The sequence below is a fragment of the Emys orbicularis genome, chromosome 3, assembly GCF_028017835.1.
Source record: "Emys orbicularis isolate rEmyOrb1 chromosome 3, rEmyOrb1.hap1, whole genome shotgun sequence".
Taxonomy (NCBI): domain Eukaryota; kingdom Metazoa; phylum Chordata; order Testudines; family Emydidae; genus Emys; species Emys orbicularis.
The window spans coordinates 200,077,151-200,103,934 of NC_088685.1; the positions used below are offsets into that span (position 1 = coordinate 200,077,151).

The following is a 26,784-nucleotide window of genomic DNA, read 5'->3' on the forward strand; positions in this document are numbered from 1 at the left end:
TGGAACCTGCACGAGGAATGGTGCTGAAGAGGCCTGAGCTCTCATGGAGTGAGCGATCACGATGGCTGGAGGTGGGACATCTGCCTGCTCACAGCATGCCCAAATAGAGGAGGTTATCCAGGATGAGAGTCTCTGGGCTGACGCTGGTAGGCCTTTCATCCTTTCTGCTACTGCCACAAAGAGTTGCATAGATCTGTGAAAGGGTTTAGTCCTCTCGATGCAGAAGGCGAGGGCACGCCTAACAACCAATGAGTGATGCCGCTGCTCTTCTGAATTCTTGAGAGGCTTCAGAAAGAAGAATGGCAGGAAAATGGCCTGGTTGCTATGGAACTGCAAAACCACCTTTGGCAGGAAGACCGGGTGGGGGCGCAATTGGACCGTGTCCTTGAGGAACACAGTGTATGGTAGCTCTGATGTAAGGGCTTTGATTTTAAAGGGCACTATGCCAGCAGTTCAAAGGGAGGACTTGTGAGCCTCAACGGAACCAGGATTAAATTCCATGGGGGGGGGGGGGGGGGAAATTGGCTTGCGGACCTGAGAATAAATGACAGCCCTTTAAGAAAGTGGACTGACATTTCATGAGAGAACACTGATCTGCAGTTCACCTCTGGGTGGGAAGGCCAAAATTGCTGCTAAATGCACCTTGATAGACACGAGGGTTAGACCCTATTGCTTAAGATGGAACAAATAATTCAGAATAGACTGAAGGGAAGACTGAGTCAGAAAGAGGTCTCGTTGAGACACCCATATTAAGAAACACTTCCATTTGGCGAGGCAGGTAGCCCTAGTGGGTGGCTTCCTACTACCTAGCAAGACCTGTCAAACTTGTTCCAAACAGGCCTGCTCCTCCAGGTTCAGCCACGTAACATTCATGCAATTAGGTGAAGGGAGCTGAGGTTCGGGTGGAGTAACTTACTTTACTTTTATTTTACTTTCGTGGGCTTGAGAGATCAGGTCCGGGCAGAGTGGGAGCAGAAGTGAGGTTGCTACTGACAGATTTAGCAGCATGCCGAATCAGTGTCGGTGTAGCCACACAGAGCATATAAGAATAACTCTTGCCTTGTCCAGTTTGATTTTCAGAAGGATCTTGTGAACCAGATGAACCGGGGGAATGCATAGAATAGAAGTTCTGTTCAAGGAAACAGGATGACATCTGAGAGGGAGCCTGGGCTGTGCCCTCTCAGTGAGCAAAACTGCTGGCATTTCCTGTTCTGCTTGGTCGCAAAGGAGGTCCACCTGGGGAGACACCCACCTTTGGAAGATAAACCTGGTGACCTCTGGGTGAAGGGACCACTCGTGGTGAGAGGAGAAGGATCTGCTGAGGTGATCCACCAGTGCATTCCAGGGTCCCGGAAGATGGGAAGCCTCAAGGTGGATGGAGTGCTTCATGCAGAAGTCCCATAGACGGACGGCCTCCTGACACAGGGAGGAGGAACGAGCTCCTCCCTACTTGTTGATGTAGAACATGGCCACAGTGTTGTCCATCAGAACTTGCATGACCTTGCCTGTGATCTGGGAAAAGAACACTTGGCAAGCTAAGTGGATCGCTCTGTGCTCCCTGATGTTTGTGTGCAGGGAGAGTTCTTCCTGGGATCACAGGCCTTGAGTCCTGAGGCTGTCACGGTGGGCTCCCCAACCTAGGTCTGGCATGTCCAAGGCTAGGGACACTGATGGTTGGGGTGCAACAAAGGGGACTCCCATCGTCACAAACCTTGGATCCTTCCACCAGTCGAGGGAGGTGAGGACCAGGGTTTGAACAGTAAGCACCGAGTAGCCCAAGTAGTATCTGTTCGGAGAATAAACTAAAACTAGCCATGTCTGCAGGGGCCTGCAGTGTAGTGCTGCATGCCGGACCATGTATTTGCACACAGCCATGTGTCCCAGTAGCTTGTGGCAAACCCAGGCTGTCCTGATTGGGTGGACGATGACCTTGCATATCAGGTCCAACATAGTCTGTAATCGGGCCTCCGGAAGAAAGGCTCTGGCTTGGGTCGAGTCGAGCACTGCCCCAACAAATTCTGTTCTCTGAACTGGAATAAGAGTCAATTTTTGCTCATTTACAACTAGGCCCAGCACTCGAAAGGTGGCTTGGAACGGGGCTGATGCTGTTATTTACTCGAGCCTCTGTATGACCCTGGATTACTCAGTCATCACGGTACAGGTAGACCTGAATGCTTTGCTGTCTGAGGAAGGCAGCTACCACCGCCATGCACTTCATGAAAACCCAAGGGACAGTGAACAGGCAGAAGGGAAGAGCGGTGAATTGATAATGAGTCTGGTTTACAATAAACCTGAGAATTCTTCTGTGGCCACGGAAGACAGAAATGTGAAAGTAAGTGTTCAAGTCGAGGGCGGTGTACAGTCCCCTGGAGCCAGAGAGAGAATGATGGAGGCCAGGGAGACCATGCATAACCTCAGTTTCTTGAGACATCTGTTGAGACGACGCAGGTCCAAGATCAGACAAAGACCCCCTTTGAGGTTAGAAAATAATGGGAGTAAAACCCTCTCCCTCTCAAGTTTCAAGGTACCTCCTCCACGGCCCCCATCCGTAGGAGGGTCTGCACCTCCTGGGCAAGGAGTTGCTAAGGAGTTTGCTAAGGCCTGCTTGGGCCCACCAAAGTACCTATGAGACCCCAACAGGAAGGTTGAGGTGAACGGAAGCAGCTGACGGTGCTTATAACCTCTCCTTTTTCTCTTATAGGGATCCTGTCTCGGAGGCGGAGCCAAGAAGCATGGCAGCTGTTGAGGCTTTAAGTGCTTTCTTGAAGTAGATGAAGTATAGAGGCCTAGGATCCTGAGGGTAGACTTTGAATCCTTCAGGCTACATAGTCTTGTGTCCATCTGCTCTGAAAATAGTGAGGAGCCTTCAAAATGGAGGTCCATTGGATAGACTGGACCTCCTGAGGGAGTCCCGAAGACTGAAGCCAAGAGCATCATCTCATGGTGACAGAGGAGGCCTTTGTCCTGGCCACCTCATCTGCTGTGTCCAGTGCCGCTTGGAGAGGTGCTCTGGCAACATTCTCTCTCTCTTCTAAGAGGGCTGAGAATTCCTGCCTTCAGTCTTGGGGCCTGAAGTCCTTAAATTTGGACAGGGAGTTCCACAAATTGTAGTAAGGCTTGCTGGTTTGAGATATGTAGTTGTAGACCACCTGTCGAATAAACTTTCCTCCCAAACAGATCAAGTTTCTGTGTGTCCTTCTGTTTCAGGGTAGCACTCAACTGCCATCTGTCCCTTTCGTTAGCCATCAATATAACAAGCGGCCCAGAGTGGGGTCAGAGTACAGATACTCATACCCATGGCTGGCACATAATATTTGTTCTCTGCCCTCTTCAAAGTGGGGGAGTGGGGGGGGCAGAGAAGATGAAGTCTGCCACAAGGCTCTGACTGGACCCATCACTGCCTCATTAATGGGTAAGGTCACTTTAGATGAAGCTGCGGCAGCCAGAATGTCAATAAGGCTGTGAGGTGATTCTTTGAGCTCCTCAATCTCAAGCCCCAAGTTAGCTGCTATCCGCTTTAGAAGCTCCTGATGAAGCTTAAAGTCATCTTGGGGAAGTGAGCTGCTCGGCCCGGAGATGGCCTCATCTGGGGAGGAAAAGGAAGAGGCCTGTACTGGAGGAGAGATTTCTTCCTATTCTTCAGCCTGAATAACCTCCATAAGAGCCACGTGCTGTAAATCAGTACTGGGGTTGGTACTGGAGTTGTGGTCTGGTGCTGGTTGTGGAGGAGTGGGAGTCCGCCTCTCAGAAGTAACTGAGTAGAAACGGTGGGAAGGTGGACCTGGTACTGGGGGAAAACACCAAGGATTCCAGAATGGCCACTGTTCTCGCAGATACCAGCGGGTGGGGGGGGGAGGGGGCCCATACCGAGGTCTGGCAGCATGTACAACGGGGGGCCCTTAGGTTGAACACAGGGCTCCGCATCGGACTCAGATTAAGAATCCTCTCTAGGCGTCCATGGGAAACGGTACCTCTCGCTGCCTCCAATCGGTACTGAGGATCCGGTGACTGGTGGTGGGCTGGGCATGACCTCACAGAGGACAGAAGAGTGGGTTTGCCTCTAGAAGGAGCCGGAGGGCCTAGTGCAAGGAAGGAGCTTGGAGCACCATGCTCTCTCTTGCTAGAGGACGACGAAGCTGGTGGCTGACCTCATGGGGTCAGAGGGACTGGGAGCACCCAACGTGGAATGGACATGAGCAAGCACTCACCTGAGGGCAGGGCAGTAGAGTTCAAACTGATGACAGAGTGGCTAGAACAGGCATTGTGGGACACTTCTGGAGGCCGATCAGAGCCCATTAACAAACCAGGGTGTCCACACTGGCACCGCGGCACTCCAGCGGGGGCGCATCAAACGTTATTCCACTCGCCGAGGTGGAGTACCAGGAGCGCTCTAACCGCGGAGTCAGAGCGCTCTACGTGCCTTGCCAGTGTGGACGGGTCGTGAGTTAGAGCGCATTAAAGCAGCTCAGTGCGCTCTAACTTGCAAGTGTAGCCATGCCCTAAGTTAATAAAGACATTCCACATTAATTTAATGGGGTGGGGGAGGGGACGGAGAAAGAGGAGGGTTTAATGCTTGTAAATAAAACCCACACACCACTTTTTCCGTAAACTGAACTGTTTTTCAAAACAAAAACAAAAAACAACTACACCTAATTGAGGAGTGGGAGGCAGCCATGTACACCTCTACCCTGATATAACGCTGTCCTCGGGAGCCAAAAAAATCTTACCGTATTATAGGTGAAACCGCGTTATATCGAACTTGCTTTGATCCACTGGAGTGTGCAGCCCCCCCCGGAGCACTGCTTTACCGCGTTATATCCGAATTCGTGTTATATCGGGTCGCGTTATATCAGGCTAGAGGTGTACTTCATTACTGCAATTTGACTTTGGAATGAAGTTAGAGAGACAAGGTGGGTGAGGTAATATATTTAATTAGACCAACTTCTGTTGGTAAAAGACAAGCTTTTGAGCTTACACGGAAATCTTCTTCAGGGCATGGAACGTACTGTTTGTTAAAGGTGTACGTTCCTGTCACTTTCTGAAGCTCGACTAACTTTTTTTCTGTTGCCAAGGTCTATTTGACTCATTCCTTCAACTGTTCTATTGTGCGATACACAGAAATAAAACATAGGGCTGAAATGTAAGGAATAGGGCCAGCCCCTTACAATAAATCTATACACAGCACCAATTGTGGGCATCGGAGTCAGTATCACAAGCTATTTTATACAGCTCTGCCTTCCTGTTCCTTGTTCTTGGTGAAGACAGAATGGACTACAGTGTGGCCAACTCATGATTTTATCATCAGTCTCTCAATATTTGGTGTTTTTCTTAAAGCACCAGCTGCTGGAATGAAGAGATTGCATAAGATTCTCAAGTTTCATTATATAAAAAAAAAAAAAAAAAAAAAAAAGTGTATGGTTGTGAAGAAAATTTTGAAAATGAAAGCAAATGTATCCTAAAGCCTGAGAAACCAGATAGCAAATAAAAAGAACCCCAAAATTACTATTTAAAAAGAATAATGTAAATTTCTGAGGCCTTGCTAAGAATTCTTAAATTATATAACATTTTAAGAAAAATGTATACTGCATATAATACAAAGTAAAGGTAACTTTTCTTTCAAACACATTAACATCCGGCTGCTATAGGCAAGTATACATGACACAGACTTCCTGGATTTAAAAAAGCAATTAAAGTCAGCCACAGTTGAAATGGTACGGCTAAATAACCACAATATTTAATTATACCTTGCAAACGTGTATCGTTCTAAGAAACAGCACTCATCAAAACTTACACAAGTTAAATATCAAAAAGAGTTCTTATCCTGTGCTCTAGCTCTCCTTAACCATTAAAATACAATTACATAGTTTATTGCTAATTTGCCTTTAGCTTATAATTTTAAATACAATTTGACTATTTAAAGAAACAGACTCCACAGACTGTAGGACAGTGCTTCACAGAGTAGTTCTTTGACAAGTTTACAGCGAAGGCAAGAAAGGCTGAGTGAACAAAACACGCAGTTTATTACAGCCATGAGTCACAAGTGATTGACCACTTCCCCTTGTCTCAATATGCTTTTACCAGAGCAGAAAAAACTGATAAGAATTCAGTAGCTTTTAGCATTACAGACTGGTTAAACCAGAAATGCTCTGACAGCTGACTATTTAAAACAAACAGCTCCAAGAAAAGATGACATTTCACTTCTCTTAAAATATCTAAATGAATCAAGCACTGACTTTTTCCAACTTCTCCTTGGCACTGTTTCAAAAAGTCTGCTGTTCACATTGCTCGATTTAAAACACTGGCCAGTTTCACAAATTTGTTCCTTGGCAGGTGAAGACCTACAATCATATTTCACAGCTTTGTTGCTGAAGAATTGGGCATACTTTTAGTGATCTGCAAAATATGTCTAAATGTTTTAAAACAAGTTTGAAATTAAGGGGGCCTTCTTTTTGAAAGTGTATTTTCTTTCCCCTGCCCCCACCACTCTCTGGCATACAGTAGAACCTCAGAGTTATGAATACCAGAGTTACGAACTGGCCAATGACCCGCACACCTCAAGTGGAACCAAAGCACACAATCAGGAAGCAGCAGAGACAAGAGGGGAGGGGGGAGGAAGCAGACACAGTACAGTACTGTATTAAACGTAAACTACTAAAAAAATAAAAAGCAGCATTTTTCTTCTGCATAGTGGAATGTTTTAAAGCTGTATTAAGTCAATGTTCAGTTGTAAACTTTTGAAAGAACAACCGTAATGTTTTGTTCAGAGTTACGAACAACCTCCATTCTCGAGGTGTTCGTAACTCTGAGGTTCTACTCTATAAGCCTTCAGATTTCTCCCGTATAAAGTACTGTACCATGTTTTCTCCTCCTTCTATTAAGTCTCTAACATTAACAACCCCTCTACAGACTCTACTGAACTCCCATTTGACCTCTCTTCCCAGATTTTACTTTCTCAATTTTCAAAAGGCATAAATGGCAGCTAGGTGCTTAACTGCCATTTGAGCTTTTCAAAATCTCCCCCCAGACCATACTACTGCTGTTCTATTGTATATGAGAGTAAAAGATTCCATGAGTTACAGACCCCATTTAACAAAAAAAAAAAAAAAAAAACGCTCAAAACCCCCCAGAACAACTCAACACACATCCCTCACAGGGTCAAAACTACAAAGAAAGGAACTGAGGAAAATTTACTTTTACTGGCCTCATTTTTTTTTTTTTTTACAGTAACTAGGCTAATTCTGCAATGTGATAACGCTGTGACACTTAATTGGATTTTAAAAATAAATTAATACCAGCATATTTAGGAATGGCTGCAGAGATCTTGACAGGTTAAAAATTGACTATCCAAAGCCTACTAACCCAAGTACACTGCAAAAAATACTGGAAAGACCAGCATACAGTTTTCCAAAAGATTTGCGTGAGCGTGATATATAGGAAGACAGAAGTCAAGGAGTACGAAATGTACAAAGATCAGGCTGTGGAGCACCTTGCTGTAGGGTTCTTAGAAAAACTGACTAAGTGACGTGGAAGACAGTTTGGTAGAATACCTACTCACCTTGCACATTCAGGTATGTGCAAAATACCACAAATTAGGGGTAAGGTTCTGTAGTTGCCATGATCTAATGTGCACAAACACAGCAGTTTAGTAAGTTACAAGGCAGAAATAGTGTTCTACCTCAAAAGGGAGCATGGGAAAGAACAGCAAGCAAAACAAGAAACTATCTGAGCTTCTAGACCTCAACTGACATAGAATTACTGCTGTTCCCAATCTGTATGAATTCTATTGCTCATAAAATGAACCAAAATTGTAATGCAAGAATGGTATGTAACAACTTCTATCTGCCCATAACCAGAATATGCATACAGGATTAGTTACTGCGTTCGCACGTTCCACTATATTCCTGATATTACTGGAAAGATATAGTTTTTGCATTAAACACATAAGGTTTCTGTTTTTAGCTATGCTTATTTCAGACATTTTAAACTTATTTTGTTTGACATCTATAATTGCAGTCTCGCCACATGAATGGCACACACCACATTTGACAAATCTGATGGCCAAATAGCGACAAGAATATTCTTCTCAAAATAAATCTTTCCTTCTATTAAAGTTATTGTTTTGTTGCCAGTCCAATGTCTTTCTCCAAGAATGGCAGGAGCCCAACAATAAAGCATTGGAAGCTAGAAAAAGAGAATGATCCAGAATGCTAAACAATGGAGTTGTATGGGGTGACAATGCCAGAAAATGCTTCTACCACCACCACAGAATACACCACAGAAAGGTAGACAATTGGGCTGTTCCTGAGGGGGGATGTTACAGGTGTGAGAATTTAATGGATACGCAGAGGTTGAGACCAAAGTTACACCAAGACACTTATAAAACTAATTACACTGAAGAGCGAAGCTGAAATTGTCTCTCTTTAGGTATGTTCTGAAACAAACCGCAGCAGCGCTTTAGCGTTGCCAGTGTAGACTAGCCCTAACAAAAGCCAGGCAGACTAAAATAACTGTTAGGATTTATCAGGATACGTTAAGTACACAAGGTCAAAATGACTTTTCATAAAAACTAATTTCAATTAATCATTTCTTTAAGAAGCAATTTGTTGCATTGCACCAAGGATTTCATGATAAATATACCAGAATTATTACAGCTTCGTTACATATTATGAAACTCTTAACTCAAGTCTTTCATCTGATCTTGGATTGACCTCTCATTCTAGCTTCAAAAATAGAAAAAAATTGGATAAAGTTTTGATTCTTTTCTATAACATTATCTTTTAAAACTAGAAAGTTTTGATTTTATCATGCTGTGATCCAGTACAAAAGCGGAGGCATTAAAAGAACTAACGTTTTTACTTCACTCAAAAAACTATAAAGGTTTTTATATAAAAAGGCTGGAATGCTCCACAAAAAAAAAATTCTTAATTCCCTTGCTCATATTTAAGGTTTACATTCTCTGAATTGGCGTAATAAAGTACTGGAATTTCCCCTCCAATGAATTCTATGAAACAACAGACTATAGAAAACACACTTCAGAAGTTATGGTGAGCTTGAACAAGATAATTTTGTACTAGAATAATCACAAGAGTGTCTTTGGATAAGTTAGAAAAACAAGAGAGTCTTTGGATAAGTTAGAAAAACAAAAAACAACCACACCTTGATAGATTTCTGAATGGCCGAGAAACCTGATGGGGAAATTCAATCATTCATGCCACGAAGGCAGCCATATATTTGTTAGAACTGTTCAGTCTGTCTATTGTACCATATTAGTCAGTCAGTCATGAATGTACCTGATAAGGCAGACATTACTAGCTAACGTTGCTTTACATAGCATTAGGAGATGACATCATCTAATGCTAATGAGCTCACTCCCCACCGAAACCTCTAGTTTCATATCCGTTAACACTAATGTTCTACAGAGTCTTTGAAAGTTTTCAATTAAAATATCACCTTTTTAATAATCAATTTATTCCTGCAGCAAAGTCTCTGAAAGAAGAGGTTATTACCGAGGTATTCTCTGCCACATTTGAAACTATACTGAATATTTACATTAACAGAGGTCTATGATGCTGGAGTAATAAAGTGACAGAAAGTCAACACATTTTATGTTGTTCTCACATTACTACCTTTTCAAAACTGTGTAGACATCTGGCTTCAGGCTGGAGGCCAGGCTCTAGGATCCTGCGAGGTGGGAGGTCCCAGACCTCAGGCTGCAGCCAGAGCTGGATCGTCTACACCATCTATACCACAATTAAATGGCCGCACACCTCGAGCCCGAGTCAGCTGGTACAGACCAACTATGGTGTTTAATTGCAGTGCAGACATACCCTCTAAGACCTCACCCACTGTAAGCACCCAACAGCTAGTTGCAGGACCTCCATCCTAGAAAGGCTGTCATTAAATAGTCCCCAGAACCTATCACAGATTTGGAGGGCAGGGGGGATTTGCTGGCAAAAATCAACTCTTTCTTAGTATGTCCCCTATTCATTTAGGGCTTGATCCTGAGAAGTGCCGAGAACTCTGGCTCTAATCCACTATCCAGTAGTCAATGGGACTGTTCACATGCTTAAAGATAAGCATGAACTTTAGTGCTTTGCTTGATTTGGTCTACTCAGAATATTGCAGGATTAAGTCATTGAGAAAGGGAGGTGAAGGAAGATTAATTGGGTTTTGGAAGACCTTTCCTATGTATTGGCCTTGTGTCAATGGGGATGGGACATGCAGGAATACTTGAACTTCAGTGCCTGAATCAGTGGTTTCCCGGTACAGAAGCTTGCATGGGACTGCTAGTCTGTTTAGACTTTAGGACTAAGTAGGCTTGTTTGCCCTTGAATAAACTAGGAACAATTCTAGGCTGTGAACAATTCTCTGCAAGGAAGAATGTTGCCTTGAGGGGTTATCTTACATTTTAAAAAAGCAGTGACCTCTTAGACAAAATTTAATGCCTGCCATCATCAATTCCTGCTCTCCACAAATAGGTTTTCCTTATTCAAGTCAAGAAACATACCTCTACAATCTTCTCCCTGTTTTTTGTTGGGTTCATGGGAGGCTCTGTGAGTAGTATTTTACAGTTTTTCGTGTCGATGTTAAGTTTTTCTGGTCCAAATGTGTAGTCCCAGAGGTGCTTCATATCATCCCAGTTCCGGACTATGCCATTCTCCATTGGGTAGTTAACTTCCAGCATTGAGCGTAATTCACTTGCTTCATCACCAACCATAAGATCCTATAAAGTTACAGTATTGAAGTCTGTATGTCAGTTTGCAAGAATTTTCATTATTCTTTAGCAGTTTTTGATGTTAAGAATAAAAGATATTCCAACTTGCATCTGATTATACGTACTTAATGGCCCATGCCCTGAAATTAGTTTTTATATATAAAAAGTAGGCTTTACTGCACAAAATATTTAATCTGGCTGAGACCCATACTAGATCTTTTAAGACAATCCATATTTGGAAGACTTCATAACCTTAAATCAAACTTACCTTAGTAAGAAGCTACCCAGCACTTTGTCACGGTGGAACAGTAAAGAAACCTTAGTACACCTCTACCCCGATATAACGCTGTCCTCGGGAGCCAAAAAATCTTACCGCGTTATAGGTGAAACCGCGTTATATTGAACTTGCTTTGATCCGCCCCCCTGGAGCACTGCATTACCGCGTTATATCCGAATTTGTGTTATATCGGGTCGTGTTATATCGGGGTAGAGGTGTATGTATAAACTTTTATTCACTGAAATCTCCAAAATTACTTCATCAAACACTCACTTGAATAGGTTGAGATGTGAAAAAGCACATAAAAGATAGTAGGTGGGGTTGGCAGAAAAATTTTCCATGCATGCTGCAAGTTTCTGTGCACATTCCCAAAACAGGAAAATGAGAGCTGCATAAGCATACAGAACAAGTAGCAAAAGAAAATAAGGGACTGGAAGTACCACACTAAACATTAAAATAAAAAGTGGTTTAACTAAGCCTATGCCAGTAAAGTTTTAAGAGGGTAGACAGATAACTGATATAAATCCCATTTATTCTGCATCAAAAAACAAAACAAAAAAACCTACCCCAGTATGATATTTTATACAAAATACACATATTACCCAGTTGTGATTCATATAGTCCATTTCTAAATTGATTATATAAGAAAACCCTTTCCTTTTCCACAGGTATTTCCTGAGGCAAGTGGGTACAATAAAATGTTACCTTTGCTTCCCACTACAGCCCATCTTCCTCCAGAGGAGCCTTAATGCCTGATTTACCACCATATTTAAATAAATGAATTAAAATATATCCTCTTTTTAAAGATTGGATTTCTACAATCTAGCAAAATAATAAGTGTTTCCATTATTATAATATTGAAGTACAATGAAATGGTTGCTTTTGAACAAATAGTCTACTGCAGAGTTTACAACCCATTCACTGTGCCACTGAGAGGTGAAGGTGACTCAGATTCTCTGTTTAAGCTAAGAAACAAGAAAGAGACATAATGAAAAGCAAATTGGAACTTTTAAATTATTTTTAGTTTTAATAATCTAAGAAGTTACTAGTAACCGGTAAAGAAATAATTTTATTACATGATTTTTAATTTGAGTCCCCTAATCAGTTTTCTTAGTTTTATAAAACAGTTTTCATAGAATGGACTATTTATGTAAAAATTATAAACCTAAACCCCTAAACTTTAGGAAGATCATAATTTGCTAAACTCACTCCAACAAACATACCACTAAGTAACCATGTGACAACATCAGTACTATCACAACAAATTTTGTTAAATAAAATCAGAATTTTATGAAACAAATCGCTAGTTAAAGAAGAACCATCTGAAATCTGTTCTGTGGATGGTGTATACCTCAGAACAGGACAAGGTCAAGGAAAAGCCATGATCTTTTCCTATCTTCATTATTTTATTATGTTAGATAAAGCATTTTCTAATGTTAACATTAAATTCATGTTGATCTTATAGAAAAATGAATTATTCTTGCATCTGCACATAACTACAGGTCATGTCACAATCAGAAGCAATATACAAGATTCTTATGGAATTAGTTGCTACTAAATCAAAGCAATGAACAAAGTTTAAAATAAGTAATCAAATGTAAAATGTGGGACAAGACAAAACATTAAAAAGCATCAAAATAATGCAACAGCTACTACGTCCCATAAAGCAAAAAAATGGAAAACAAACAGTACAGGGGCACCTCACTTACCATCTTTTTGTTATTCTACTTCAACAGGTCAAGAAAGGTGAAGAAAGAAGGTAGAAGCAAGAGAGTCAGAAAAGGCCTAAAGGAAATCCTCATTCAAATTATTTTAAGTATACAATACATGCATCTCTTTTCTGCTTTATATGTATTGCTGCTAGTGTTCTGAATTAGTGTAGTTAGGGCCAAGCTAACACTGTCAACGACATTGCTGTTCTTCTCAGAAGCCATTTCTGTCTGTGATTAACTTGTTTCCATTAGTTTAGTGGCGGACATCTCATTTTTATTCACAATATGCTATTGATATACTAGTGTCTTTGCATCTTTTCTGAGAAGCAAGATCTTTTATATGCTGATATCCCATTAAAATGGAATTTTATCCAATGTGAGTGGTAGATTTGGAGTAGACCAATTGTGTGGCGGATTTGGAAGTAACTAATGCCAGCACATTGCTACCTCGATCCCGGTTTTCCTCCACCTCTTTTTTCCCCATAAAATATTCATCCTTCCAACCCTTAGAGTTGAATTTTTATAACAGTTATAAAAATATTAAGCTAAAATACAAACTTGTGAGTTCCTTTGTAGTTCCGAATTATGGAATAGCTACATAACTAAATGGAATCAAATCGATAAAGTGCATAAACTGAAATGTTGTTTGTTTATTTATTCATTCTAACTGAATTAAGTGCTCATGAAGTGACACAGCAATAGCAGTGACCTTAAAAGGGTACAGTGCAGGCAGATTTGTGCACACTTCCCTACACAGCTCAGCATCTCAGTTCTGCCATGCAGTACCCTGCTGTGCTGGAGTGGGGCTAGGAGAATTAACAGCCATTGTGCTACACTGCAAGATACGTACTTTTGTGGACAAGCAGGGACTAGGATGCCATTTTCACTTGTGACCCAATCCAAGATCAAAACCCAGGTCTCCTCAGTCACCAACTCTTCCAATAGCATATTAATAAGAAAAATATCAGCTTCAGAAAGGTGTGTTTACTTGCTCTATTTACACATGACAATAACATCAGGGCAAGTACTCTGCACAGGCAGCTGCCAGAAAATCCACATCCAGTAGCAGGAGGAATACAGGGTGAATGCTGACTATGGGTATGTCTACACTACCTGCTGGATCGGCGGGCAGCAATCGATCCAGTGGGGATCGATTTATCGCATCTAGTCTAGACGTGATAAATCAACCCTCGAGTGCTCTCCTGTCGACTCCTGTACTCCACCGCCGCGAGAGGCGCAGGCAGAGTTGATGGGGGAGCAGCAGCAGTCAACTCACCGCAATGAAGACACCACAGTAAGTCGATCTAAGTATGTCGACTTCAGCTACGTTATTCACGTAGCTGAAGTTGCGTAACTTAGATCGATTCCCCACCCCAATGCAGACCAGGCCTATATTCTCCACCCACTCAAAACCTACAGACACCCCACTCTATGGATTTCTGAGATAGGAACGGAGGAAGAAAATTGTGGGGCATGGACTAGGAATAAAAATGGGGTAAAGTGCATAGTTGAGCCTGTTCTACTCCAAGGAAGTATCCCTAAAGATTCTAATTAGTTTTAAAATGAATCCATCAAAATCTCTTTTAAAACCAGTTGGAAGTACAGCGTAGTTTAGGCTCCTTAAACCAACCATTATTACCAAACCAGTTTCAAAAACTGCTGAAGGTAGTTTAGAAGCTGGTTCAGTAAAACTGGTTCAAGCTGCCAGGAGCCTGGTTTGCACTACAGCTTCAAGCAGTTTTAAAATCAGTTTAGCTCAACAGGTTTTAAAACTGGTTGGAATTTTGGGGGAAACTGTTCCAGTGAAAACCACACCTTTGCATGCATACACCTGTGATGTAGCTGTGTCTCCTTATGTCCTCATTTGCTCTCCTGACAGGAATAATGGGCAAGGGCTGCTTTTATAAAACCCTGTTTTAGGGCTCATTTCACTCAGTTCCTGAATTTGGCTAGTTTTTCTGAATATTTTTAAAGAGCTAAACTGATGATGTTCTTGTCAATTTCCTTTGCTCAAGAGTCTTCTGAATGAGCCACAATGCTCTTTAATGTGTAGCTGGAATTGATCCATTCACATTTTAGTATAATTTATCTGCCAAAAATATCTTTTTAGGAAAGCAGCAAAAATGTCATGATATCCAGAGGCAAAAAATGGTCTTCAGACAGTTTCACTGTGCTGTCTTACTAATTTATCCTACATATGCACCAGGAAAGAAGATCCAAGACAGATCTGTAGGATGGTTGTTTGCTTCTCCCGACCTGTTTTTGGTTTTTTTGGCCTTGTTTTACAGCAACTACAATAAAGTAGACAGGTGCTGTAGTTACAAAATAAATCAGGAATCCAAGTCCCATTCTTCATTAAAATATCCTTGACTGATTCCATCTTTAGAATGGGAGACATGATACAAGGGGTTAGATGCAAAAAGCATCAATACATCAGATATGACACTCCCCTCCACCCCATTCCAGAGCCTCAACTCATATGAAACCAAATACTCAGATGATCAAAGGCCATCCTAAACTGGGCTAGCAGCACTGACCAAGTCAGGGCTTGAAAAATGTATCAGACCCATTACCCATAACACTAAAGCTTCTAGCTTAAGGTAGAAATAAAGGAGAAAGAAGATGGGTCCATATCAGCAATCTCCAGGGGAAATTCCTTGGTGAGACATTTCTAACCACTGTGTAGGGTGAGGGGATTTCTGCCAGGATTGTACTTGGACTCTGCTTGGGGAATCTAGCTTTCACTTCAGCTTCTGGCAAGTAGATATCTGAAAAATGTGAACCTTCAATTGCCTCCCTCAAGCTTCTAGAAATGAGAAGCGCTCTCTTTCTCCCTCTATGTCCTCCCAGCTACTGTGAAGGTGAAAAGTCCTCTACTACCCAACCTCCTGGCTGCTGAGGGATGTAGGGGAAGAAATGAAAGATCTCTGCTACTTTACACCTTTCCGGTCTAGACTTACTTTGCATTTTTTGTCATTCTTCCCTTCGAATAATTCTAATGCCACCTTCTACTAATGCTCATACTCTCCCCTAAGCACCAGCAGGAAACTGTTTCAGTGCTGCCTATAGGATTCCAAATATCAAGAGTGAAACTGACCAGAGTTCTGTTGATTTCACTCTGCTTTGTGAGGCAGCAGCAGCAAAGACACAAACTTTATCTGCACACTCAGGAAGTCAGCCCTGCATCTACTTAAATCTGAAATAGTATCTTTGCAGTCAGAAGGATTAGAAACATAGGCCCCCACATGCCTCAAGGAAGGTTTTCAACTTAATGCTAGTGATTAGATTTTTTTCAAACCTGGAATATTACAATATTTTTAGACTGTAAGCTCCTCAGAGCAGGGATTGCTTCTCTATTCTGTGGAAAGCTCTACGTCTACCATCAGTACTTAAAACATAATGAAAAATAAATACAAGCAAAGTTAGGCATCTCATACAAGTTCACAGATGGTTTTGCTTACAACTAATTGTATACTGAACAGTAAAAATTATAGGCTATAGCCATTAACTCATCATTGTCTCAGAATCTTGCACTAAGACTGGACAGCAAGTATCAGCCATCTGATCAGCTGCTGCCTCATTTCCCCAAATCCCTTATCAAGATCTAAGAGCCCCAGCCCCCTATGCACACTGGCTCCCTGACAGTCAGCTTCCAGTAACATTCAACTACCCTTCTGCTCACCACATGCCCCGAAGGGGTGCAGTTGCTAAAGCTCATTACTTGAGCAGTGAATCACAGGAAAGACTGCTAAAGGGGGCATGATAAAAGAAGGAGAAAGTACTTTTATGTATTACAGTAGAACCTCAGAGTTACAAGCACCTTGTTAATGGAGGTTGTTCATAACTCTGAAATGTTCGAAACTCTGAACAAAACGTTACAGTTGTTCTTTCAAAAATTGACAACTGAACATTGACTTAATACAGCTTTGAAACTTTAATATGCAGAAGAAAAATGCTGCTTTTACCCATCTTAATTTAAACGAAACAAGCACATAAACTGTTTCCTTACCCTTTTTTTTTTAGTAGTTTACATTTGCAGGGGCTCTCAAACTTCATTGCACCGTGAGCCCCTTCTGACAATAAAAATTACTACATGACCCCAGGAGAGGGGAGCAAAGCCTGAACCCACCTGAGCCCTGCTACCCTGGGTGGGCCAAAGCCCGAACCCCACTGCCCCGGGTTGGAGGACCAAAGCTGCTGCCCAGGGCTGAAGTTCTCAGGCTTTGGCTTTGGCCCTAGGAGGTCGGGCTCGGGCTTCTGCCTCGGGCCCCAGCAAATCTAAGCCAGCCCCAGCGACCCCATTAAAATGGGGTTGCAACCTACTTTGGGGTCCTGACCCACAGTTTGAGAACCGCTGGTGTAGAATGTTTGCTTTTTCTTTTTTTTGTCTCTGCAGCCTGATTGCATACTTCCAGTTCCAAATGAGGTGTGTGGTTGACTGATCAGTTTGTAACTCTGGTGTTTTTAACTCTGAGGTTCTCCTGTATACAATTGAAAGACTACTCTGAATGCTTTAATCTGTTATAGGAAAAAACATTACCTTGATTTCAATGTTTCCCACTTTGGCAGTTGATCTTATAATTGGTCTTCCAACCAAAGCTGGAAAGATGTGTTCCGGAAAATTTGAGCCTGCATACCCACATTTCACAAACTGAAAAGAAAAAAGTGGAATAATTTGATTAGTTAATATATGCATCATATTTGTTTATTACTATTAAAAACATTTTAGTCTTTAGGGGGAAATTTTCAAATGCAGGTAAGGAATTTAAGAAAATAAGTCATGTTGTATTAATTTAGATGTAATAAAGGGGCCAAAAGAGTTCAAGGTGTTAACGTGATCCTGACTGTCCAACATTAAACAGTTTTAAACAAGGTTCGAGGTTTGGAATACAGTGACCTCAGCCTGCTGTGTTCCATGGCAAACAGATCATTAAAAATCCTTTTATTAAAGATACAGAGAAGAAGGAAAAACAGTAAAAGCATTTGAAATGTAAAATATTAAATAGGGCTCTCATTTTAACAACGTCGCTTGTTCCCTTTCCCTATAGCTTGAGAGTTTTTAGAAGGGGGGGGGGGGGGAAAAAGCCTCTTTGGTGGTAAAGAAGGTAACTACTGTCCTTTTGGGGGAAAACAAAGAAATTAGTTGAGATGGGCTGGAGTTATTATTGCTGTTGTTGTTAAAGCCCGATCCCATTTCTGAAGATGACAAAACAAAAAACACACACACAAGGGGGGAAAGAAAAGAATAGCAAAGAGAGAAAATGCAGCTTCTGTCTCTGGTGTTGACTCTCACATGCATCCTCACTGCTGAAAAAAGAGACACAGCACACAGACTTATTACTCACTCCGAGACCTGGCAAACTTATACGAGCAGAGGCCTATTTAGGGCATTGCTTTTAGCTACCTCTTTCTGGTCACAGGTTCATAGCAATGCTGCAAAATATGCAGTCTTGGCCAGCTAAGCCAGACTCTTCTTAGACAGAAGGAAAAAGGAGTGAGAGATATGAAAGAGAAGAAATAAGGTAAGGAAGGAAAAAGACATATTGGGGGAGGTGGGAGAAAAGAATCTCACATCCCAGGTGGTGTTTGGGATGCGAGACTGGTGGGGGTAGTGATGTCATCTGGCCCGGTTTGGTCAAGACATCTTTCAGGAGTAGGATAAAGAAGATCTGAGCTTCGAGGAGACAGTGGGGATGGTAGCCATGATGGTGAAGCTCACTCCAGTGGCCAATTGTTCTCCCCAAAGTCTCTTTCTTTAAGGACCAAAAGGCAGTGATGGCTGGAATGGACCATCCCCTCATTATTTTCTCCAACAATTAGGCCTAGTTTCCAATACACCAATTTTGGTTTACTGATTTCTGCTTCCACACTTTTCTTGTTTACCAAGAATGATCTTAACGTAGTCCTTGAGTAATATCAGTAGACCTTTTTGCTTGAACTACACCTCTACCCCTATATAACGCTGTCCTTGGGAGCCAAAAAAATCTTACCGCGTTATAGGTGAAACCACATTATATCGAACTTGCTTTGATCCGCCGGAGTACGCAGCCCCCTCCTCCCCCCCCCCGAGCACTGCTTTACCGCGTTATATCCGAATTCGTGTTATATCGGGTCGCGTTATATCGGGGTAGAGGTGTAATTCAGTCTGTCCCACTTTTGCACCTTTTCCCACCAATATTTGTTGTCATAGGTTATTGTGACATCTAATGAACATACACTCACTTTTTACAATTGAGCTCACAATTAGGGTAAATTTGTAGGCCCAAATGTATATTTACAAGCCTCTGCCTAGATCTTCAATACTCATTTTAGATAGTTTTAGAAACTTTTTTTAAGCACATATCTGAAATTTTGAAGAGATACTAATACCTCCTGTTTCATTTGATAGAGATATGCGCGAGACTTCTGACCTTAACTATACTGTATTTGGCTCACCTCCCCCACCATTCTGCAACTCTACATCGACCTTTCAGGGTGGTCCTCTGGCAGCAAGCAGCTTACTTCTCAAGCAGCCTGTCTGTACTGCCCCATAGTTTGGGCTAATGGGGTATGAATAGCAGTGCACAAGTGCTGTGCTGTAACTCCCAGGTGTGGATACTGCAGGCACAAACTGAAAAGTTCTGCTGCAAACTCAGGACTCTTCAGTTTGCGCCCAGTGTCCACGTAAGGGAGCAATAACACACCACTTTAGTGTGCATTGCTATTCACATCTCCTTAGTCCGAACTGCAGGGCAGTGCAGACAGGCCCTAAGAGTAATAAGGCACTATTAAAATTATACTTAAAAAGCCATGTAACACTTGAAAGAACTTAATGTAAGTCTACATTTTCTAAGATGTGAGACATGCTACCCTGGGAAAGGGTGTTTTTTGTTTTATTTTGGGGTGGGGGGAGTGGTTCACAGACAGATTTCAAATTTTCTCTAGCATTTCTGCTGTGTCTATAAAAACAAAAAGTCTCTAGCTGTTACGGTTATGGAGAAACACTTGGATTACTTTTTGAAGGCTAACTGATGCAGTAATTTCTGCCTGAATTCTAAAGTGTGAACTGTCCTATTCATTTCAACTGATATTAACTCAAATACCAGTTCGAATACTTTAAATATCGACATTGCTCAAAGCATGCAAGAAAGGAGGGGAAATGTATTGTCAAGATATACACCAGTACTTCCCTGAGGGAAGAGGAGAAGTGGTGGTGCATGAAGATCTATATATTAAAAGGAACAGTAGGCCTTTAACATCCTCGGGGGGGTTGGGGCAGGAGGTACGTTTGGGGTTTTTTTCCCCCCAAAGGGAGGCTCAACTTTTATAAGTTTGGGAAATGTGGATATAAGTTAAGAACCTTAAATACAATGGCAAGAATTACAATTCATTTAATAGGGCTCCTTACCTAGTAGCTGCTACACTTTTAATTAGCAAAATCAATTTGCATTCAGCATCAATGGAAAAACATGATGAGGGCCACGTGTTCTCTCTGCCAGTGGAGCCAACTTTACATGTTTGAGGGTTAGAAAAAGTGTTCTTGAGCTTATCAACTCCTCTCCACAAGTCCCGACTCCTTTCCAAAGGTGAAAGGTCTCCTTCAGCAATATGGTATGAAATGGCAAGGCAAGGGCTCGGCAGCCCTTCTGCTTATTCTGAGGCTATCAATATCTAGGACTTATACAGAGCTTGTCTACACATGCAAGAGAGTGCTGCTCCTATTTATCACAGCAATTAATGGCCAAGCGTATTCTGAACAGGCTGAACAGGTTGGAGCCCAAAATCTTTTTGCCAATGCACTTATTTCCACACACGAGTATCAGAGAGTCTGAAAAGCTATGAAGCCAGTCTAATTAATGGGGGAATAGAGCCTCACAAGCCTATTACCCCAATTTGATCAAACATGCACTTTAATACAAAAGTGCATGTGACCTCATATGCTTTTATATCAATTACATGAACAGAGGAGTACAACTGTCACATTTAAAGCATCGGGGAAGTTAATTTGCCTTAACACAGCTGAGGTCACTCAAGTTTGATCAAGTAGGGGTATATATTACTGTGGGAATCTGTTGGGAGATGGAAATCTTATGGAGCAATGAAGTGCATTATCAAAAGTGCTGTCTGCAATATGCAGGTAGAAAGAAGTGCTTTCCCCATAACTTATTTCCATGCTTCTAAAGTTTTGGATGGCTGGAGTGTGCCCTGCTGCAGTGTTAAATGCCACTAAATGTCATTTTTGTTCACTAATGTCTTAGTTTTTTTATACAGGTGCAGAGTCTTCAGAAGCAGCTTCAAGGCTGATATGCCTTAGTAAACTGTGTGCCTGCAACACCTTATTCGCAATCCTCCAGATTTTGCAGTGGTCAGCTGTAGGGAACTTCTATGAAGGAGTCTATGTAAATACTCACTTCCCAAAACACTCCATCAGAGGCTCTCATGGACTCCAGAAACTACACACAGCCACAAGCGGCTGCAGCAGCACTATACCAGTAAATCTGCCTATTGCTTTCCCCCCGCCCCCCATGCCAGTATTAAGCATACCTCTCAACCTTCAAACACACCAACATGAGAGACCTGCAAGTGTGATGGATGCCACGTTGGCCAAGCCTATGTATTGAAACAATGATCTCCAAAATCGAAAGCATGAGTCTTTACAGCTTGTGCGGGGTACAGGGCCAAGTTCTCAAGCTGTCACAAACACTCATTCTCTGCAGACTGGGCAGAGGATGATATACAACCCAGGTACACCTACCAGGAGCGTGACAAAAGTTAAATGTGCAATAAATGAGTGAAAGGTGAAATGTGTGTTTTGGTGATTCACACATTTACAATCTACAAATTATCATAGTTTAAGTTCTACAATACTGTGTTAAAGTGGTCTTTTCACAGAGCAAATCACACACAACCGTACCTCCACATAGATCAGCAGCCAGGTTTGAACTGCTACACCTTGAGAGCTCCAGCTTAGGTCCTTACTATTTGAACTACAGGAGTAACTGCCAGTCCCTTTCTAGATCAGCCTGGAGAAGGACTTAATGTACACTATCCTAGAGGGTTACACAACTATTTACTAGTCAGCAGCAGAATACGGATGATCAGGAATCCTGGGGTCTATCCCTGGCTCCGGAAGAAGAGTGGGGTTTATAGTGGGTGGAAATAAATAAATAAATGGAGATATCCTATCTCCTCGAACTGGAAGGGACCTTGAAAGGTCATCGAGTCCAGCCCCCTGCCTTCACTAGCAGGACCAAATACTGATTTTGCCTCAGATCCCTACGTGGCCCCCTCAAGGACTGAACTCACAACCCTGGGTTTAGCAGGCCAATGCTCAAACCACTGAGCTATCCCTCCCCCCAATAGTACAGCTAAACTGGTTTAGTCACTCTGAAAGGCAGTGTAGTACAGTGGATAAGAGCAGGGATTGTCACATTAGAAACCTGGGTTCACAGTGCCTTTGCACAAGCCTTCCGCTAACCTATTTAAAAACAGGGGGAAGGGAATTTTCAACAGCTTGTCCCCCCATCTTCTGGATTGGGGTTCAAGGCCCCCTTGGTTAATAATAAGTTTAGCAAGTCTCATAGGAATTTAAATAGCATCTAAATGAGACCTGAACTCCTGGTCTCCTCTTTCCCAGCTCAGGGAACCTTTCCCTAGGCTACAGGGGGATCAGCCTTTTTTTTTTTTTTTTTTTTTTAAAGGATTCCTAGAAGTTAATGATGAGTTTCATATCGCAGCACAGTTTTCATCATCAAATTGAAATTCAGCGGCTTCAGACGACTGAACATATTTGACACTATGGCTACAAAGTTATAACACTTTATGTACAATAGCTGATATTCTAGGAGTCAGCACAAGGAGTAACAATGTCGCGCCAAAGACAAGGGCCCAGAATGTTTTTGATTTCTTGCTAAAGGAGTAAAAACAAAAAGTGAGACACTAGCCAGCAAAAAATAAAATAAAATCCCAACCACACCGATTTTTCAGCAGCTTATTACAAACTTTCCAGAACTTCAAACTATACAACCAATACACTCAAAAATCTGTAATTAGTCAAGGATAATCCATTTTTCATTTTACTATAAAACTCAAAGACGCCAGATATTCGCCATTCTTTCCACTGGCAAACTCCCTAATGCAACCAAAATTGAAGTGTATGTTCCTTGGGGCAGTTATCGAATTCCAAGTTCAGCACAACTAAGCATATTGTAAATGTTTAACAGCAGCAACATTTAAATGCAACATCACATCTTACAAAATAGTGAAGAACTATTCATAGAAAAACATCTTTGCAAGAAGTACATGTTGTATATTATAATACACAGAACAAATGTCTATTGTACATATATTTACAAGGGTGTTTTAAGAATAGTTACTTAGTTTGCCTGGTGCGTGCAAGAATCCGGTGTATAAGAAATAATTTTACCATATATAGTTTCCTCTTCTTAGCATTGTGGTTCAAATTGGTGCTCTCACTTCCCACTGAGTCATCAAGTGGTAAGAACATGCAGTGTATAAATATTCTTTCAAATAAAAATAAATACACAGGCTACATCTGCTCACAAACCTGTCTTGAGACCAATTTTATACTGAACAATCTTGTATCTCATCAAGGCTTAATGTTAAGGTAGTTTAAAGTAGTATAAATCTCTCGGACAAAAGAATTTTAAATATAATTAGGACAACACTCCAGGCCTAAAGTAACTTACTATTTGTTCTTAAAAAAAAAAAAAAAAAAAAATCATAAAATCTAGAATGTCTGAGGTGGATGATAAGATCCTGCTGCTGACCTTATTAAAGGTCCTCCTACATTATATGTGTTGTGAAAACACATTTTAAAATTACTTTTTCTTAAAGACAGATTGCAATAAAATCCACAATAATCAGATAATACAGTAAGCATTACAAGAACTGCAGGTTTCCAATCAATTTATACAAGATTTTTAAAGAAGAAAATTAAAGCATTTTGGCTACAACTGCTAAGGTAGTTCATATACAACATTTTATGTTATATTTCTGGAGTTTAACTACAGGCCAGTCAGCCTCACCTCAGTCCCTGGAAAAATCATGGAGTAGGTCCTCAAGGAATCAATTCTGAAGCACTTAGAGAGGAAAGTGATCAGGAACAGTCAGCATGGATTCACCAAGGGGAAGTCACGCCTGACTAACCTAACTGCCTTCTTTGATGAGATAACTGGCTCTGTGGATGAGGGGAAAGCAGTGGATGTGTTATTCCTTGACTTTCACAAAGCATTTGATACGGTCTCCCACAGTATTCTTGCCAGCAAGTTAAAGAAGTATGGGCTGGATGGATGGACTATAAGGTGGATAGAAAGCTGGCTAGATCGTCAATCTCAACAGGTAGTGATCAATGGCTCCATGTCTAGTTGGCAGACAGTATCAAGCGGAGTGTCCCAAGGGTCGGTCCTGGGGCCGGTTTTGTTCAATATCTTCATTAATGATCTGGAGGATGGCGTGGACTGCACCCTCAGCAAGTTTGCAGATGACACTAAACTGGGAGGAGTGGTAGATATGCTGGAGGGTAGGGATAGGATACAGAGGGACCTAGAGAAATTAGAGGATTGGGCCAAAAGAAATCTGATGAGGTTCAACAAGGACAAGTGCAGAGTCCTGCACTTAGGACAGAAGAATCCCATGCACTGCTACAGACTAGGGATTGAGTGGCTAGGCAGCAGTTCTGCAGAAAAGGACCTAGGGGTTACAGTGGACGAGAAGCTGGATATGAGTCGACAGTGTGCCCTTGTTGCCAAGAAGGCTAATGGCATTTTGGGCTGTATAAGTAGGGGCATTGCCAGCAGATCAAGGGATATGATCATTCCCCTCTATTGGACATTGGTGAGGCCTCATCTGGAGTACTGTGTCCAGTTTTGGGCCCCACACTACAAGAAGGATGTGGAAAAATTTGAAAGAGTCCAGTGGAGGGCAACAAAAATTATTAGGGGGCTGGAGCACATGACTTATGAGGAGAGGCTGAGGGAACTGGGATTGTTTAGTCTGCAGAAGAGAAGAATATGGGGGGATTTGATAGCTGCTTTCAACTTCCTGAAAGGGGGTTCCAAAGAGGATGGATCTAGACTGTTCTCAGTGGCGCCAGATGACAGAACAAGGAGTAATGGTCTCAAGTTGCAGTGGGGGAGGTTTAGGTTGGATATTAGGAAAAACTTTTTCACTAGGAGGGTGGTGAAGCACTGGAATGGGTTACCTAGGGAGGTGGTGGAATCTCCTTCCTTAGAGGTTTTTAAGGTCAGGCTTGACAAAGCCCTGACTGGGATGATTTAGTTGGGGATTGGTCCTGCTTTGAGCAGGGGGTTGGACTAGATGACCTCCTGAGGTCCCTTCCAACCCTGATATTCTATGATTCTATGAATACTAATCATGGTGTATTCAGTCACCTTATCATGAAAATATTTTATTAAAAATAATTCTAAAATAAGGCAGCTTTGTCTATCATAGTATAACGTTTACTATTACAATATTGACTTGATAGTGAAAATTTATGGCTTTAACCCAATTTATGGCTCAATTTATTCTTCTCAAAAACTGGGTTTTTCTTATGTTGAAAAATCATTTTTCTGACATAATTTAGGTTACAGACCTAAATGACATCAAGTAATTATTCCCCTAACCCGCTAAAATTAAGCATGTTTCTAGGACTACTTACGTGTTAAAATTAAGCATTTGCCCAAGGGACTGTCTACACACAAAAATTATACCAGTATAGTCAGTACAAAGCTGTTTTACACTGGTACATCAGTTTCCATACAGAAAGGGGAATAAGCAGCACTTGTATAACGGTGTCCACACTAGGAATTCTATGGATAATTACTTCAGTTTACCAAAATCAATCACATCCCTAACCAAAATAGTTACACTGGTACAAAAACTGTGTGTAGACCAGGCCTAAGTGACTGAAGTTTGGACCAAAAACAAAAGCAGTTCTTGTACTGCATACTTTTACTATAGTTCATTTCAAGTAAGTCATGGTCATTGTCTCCATAATTAACATATTCTAACAAATTTACAAAGAAACATACTTACACCACAATAAAGAGAGATCCTGAGAGCATCTAAAACTCCCATTGAGATCAACCTCTTGGGATCAGGCCCTCAAGAGGTTTACGGGCTTATAAAGATAACCTGCAAGGCATTTTTTTGTATGATGTATAGAGATGACCTAAAGGTTTTAGGCCCTGCCATTCCAAAAAACAATTTTTTAATCTTTGAAATGTTGGAATTGTCAAATCTGGCCTCTTTCCCTAATTTTCCTGGAGCACTTTCTTGGAGGTTTCAGATGTTTATTGTGAGAGATCATGTTTTAATTTACATGGCAGGGATGTTGAAACTTTAACAAAGATATCCTTTGTCTCAAATGCTCATTAGTCTTTGGCGTTAAGTGGGTGTTAAGACTTTCTTTTTTTGTAACAGTCATTTCCTTCCCAATTGCTTGACTCAAAAGCTCTTGTCTCTTGCTGATGTCAGTTTCACTAGTTCAAAGTCCATTTTGGTCAATTTCACAATCATAGGATTTTTAAAAACATAAATGTCGTTATTTCAGCTATTTCATGGTGTTGTAATTTTAGGGGTCCTGACCCATAAAGGAGGTTTTTTGGGGGGGGGGGTCACAAGGTCATTGTAGGGGAGGTTGCGGTACTGCCACCCTTACTTCTGTGCTGCTGCTGGCAGGACACTGCCTTCAGAGCTGGGCGCCCGGCTAACAGCCGCTGCTCTCCAGCCACCCAGATCTGAAGGCAGCTCAGAAGCAAGGGTAGCAATACTGTGACCCTCCTAAAATAACTTTGTGACCCTCCTGCAACTCCCTTTTCGGTCAGGACCCTCAATTTGAGAAATGTCTCCCCTGTGAAATCTGTATAGTATAGAGTAAAAGCACACAAAAGACCAGATTTCACGGCCTGTAATGCATTTTTCATGGCCGTGAATTTGGTAGGGCTCTAAATATCATCAACCAACATAGCGGTAAAGATGCTAAACAGTATTTACATTAGGTGTTAAAGACGGTTTCAAGTTATGTTAGCTCACTTGAGTTACCTAATCTGTTTTTAAAGAGCACCTCTTTTCCTAGA

General features: G+C 41.6%; 1 protein-coding gene across 1 annotated transcript in view; it reads right to left on the reverse strand.

The window, feature by feature from the left end:
• ACTR2 (actin related protein 2) overlaps window positions 1–26,784 on the reverse strand; it is a 44,793-nt gene that overhangs the window by 13,099 nt on the left and 4,910 nt on the right. Inside the window, exons 2-3 of the mRNA XM_065401701.1 lie at window positions 17,244–17,354; window positions 10,508–10,723 (exon numbers count right to left, since the gene is read on the reverse strand). Coding sequence (XP_065257773.1) covers window positions 10,508–10,723; window positions 17,244–17,354 — 327 coding nt within the window. The remainder of the gene's footprint in view (window positions 1–10,507; window positions 10,724–17,243; window positions 17,355–26,784) is intronic.